Source organism: Chenopodium album, chromosome 8 (genome assembly GCF_948465745.1).
Source record: "Chenopodium album chromosome 8, dcCheAlbu1.1, whole genome shotgun sequence".
In the NCBI taxonomy this organism is placed as follows: domain Eukaryota; kingdom Viridiplantae; phylum Streptophyta; class Magnoliopsida; order Caryophyllales; family Amaranthaceae; genus Chenopodium; species Chenopodium album.
The window spans coordinates 7,575,692-7,577,273 of NC_137841.1; the positions used below are offsets into that span (position 1 = coordinate 7,575,692).

At 37.6% G+C, this 1,582-nt stretch overlaps 1 protein-coding gene across 1 annotated transcript; it reads right to left on the bottom strand.

Moving 5' to 3' along the window:
- Positions 1 to 529: 529 nt before the first annotated feature.
- LOC145555782 (uncharacterized) lies at positions 530 to 1,363 on the bottom strand. The gene has a single exon (XM_081617502.1). It carries the CDS (start codon positions 1,323 to 1,325, stop codon positions 744 to 746), a length of 582 nt encoding a protein of 193 aa, XP_081473628.1. The 5' UTR covers positions 1,326 to 1,363; the 3' UTR covers positions 530 to 743.
- Between the last annotated feature and the right edge of the window lie 219 nt (positions 1,364 to 1,582).

Below are 1,582 nucleotides of genomic sequence, written 5' to 3' on the forward strand. Positions count from 1 at the left end.
GTTGATTTCATACGTAATTTGGTAATTTTTGGATAAATAATGAAGATTGGAGGTTGAAGATGGAGTGCCCCATAAAAATAGGCCAAAAATTAAGTGCGCCATTGAATATGGATGAAGTTATGGAAATGGGGATGAAGCCTTTAAAATGGGGGTGAAGATGTACAAATGTTTTTTTTTTTAAAATTTATTTTAGACGACTTACCTTTGACTTTATAATGTTGAATGATTGTGTATAAATTATAATATTAAAACATGGAAAAAAATTTACCGTCTAAAAGTAATGAACCAAACAACAATTTGATGACTGGTCGCTTACATGTCGCTGACTTGTCATGGTTCAAGTGATATGTAACTTATTTTTTTAATTTTGTAAAAATGTAATATTTGAAGGCTAAGATTTAACAATAAACAATATCAATGGTTCAGATTTAGTCTTTTATTGTAGTCGACCATAGTCGTCCGTAGTCGACGACTACGGTAGAACCATCCATAAGATAAGCTAAGCAAAAAAATTATATGAATACATAAATAAGACTGATAGAAGTAGTAGATTAATAATAACGAGATTCATGATCATACAAGTACAAAATATGTTACAGTGATGGGCTGCTTACATGTAAGCAGCTTTATTCAAACAAACAAAAGTAGAAACGATAGATGATTAACGTTCAGGATGAGCTCGCATGAGGCATCAGCAAGTGAAGTACAAGAGTGCGTGCGAGTGGAAGCGTGAACTTGGCTTATTAATCAACAAGAATAGGATTAAAAGGAATGTCTTGGTTGGTGTTGGCAACAACGGTTTCATAGAAAGCAAGTTTGGCACACTTGGGGGCTTGATTAGGGAATAACATGTAGGGGAAGGCTGGACTGTTACCTTGGTCAGAAATAAACATAAACAACTTTAAGTTAAAAGGTGCGTAAGAGGCTTCGGCACCGGTTATGGTCATGAGGGGACCAAATGGTGCAGCATCGAGCCAAGGGAGAAGCTTAACATAGAGTTGGACAGTCACTCCCTTAACTTCGCTCAGTTTGTCATGTGATAAGACCGCCGATATCTTTTCTGAGCACTTGAGTACATTTTGAATAGCACCCAATTCGTTAACCACGGTACATTTACCACGCAAGTTAATATTTAACCTGATGGAGTTTTGGTTGACAGGATCGCAGCTGAAGCTCACAGCATCACCAGGGAAAATCGAGGGCGGTAACCCATAATACTTCAAGATCCCAGGGATCGTTGAAGCAGGGCAGTGGGCATGGGCGGAGGACAGTGCTAGAGCAAGAGTAATTGCGAGGAGAGCGAGGGAGATAGTTTTTGGAGACATTTTCGTTATTGAAAAACTTTGCTTATGTTTATGTTGGATTTTTTTGGTGTTGAACCATGCTCTTGATGCTACTCTATTTATAGATTAGAAGGTCAAGGTATTCACTCCTTGCTAACTTGCTTCATGGATAGGTTCGTTGAATCGTCGTTGTAGTCCCCCACTTTAGCTAGATTTGAAATTATACAGGAAGAGATAAATTTGGCACCATTAAGGGCATGCATGTGTATCACGAATTAAAGCATTTTATGAAAATATCA

What these genes read in the sequence shown, in the direction of transcription:
- LOC145555782 (XM_081617502.1), bottom strand. Translation starts at nt 1,325, where the DNA reads ATGTCTCCAAAAACTATCTCCCTCGCTCTCCTCGCAATTACTCTTGCT.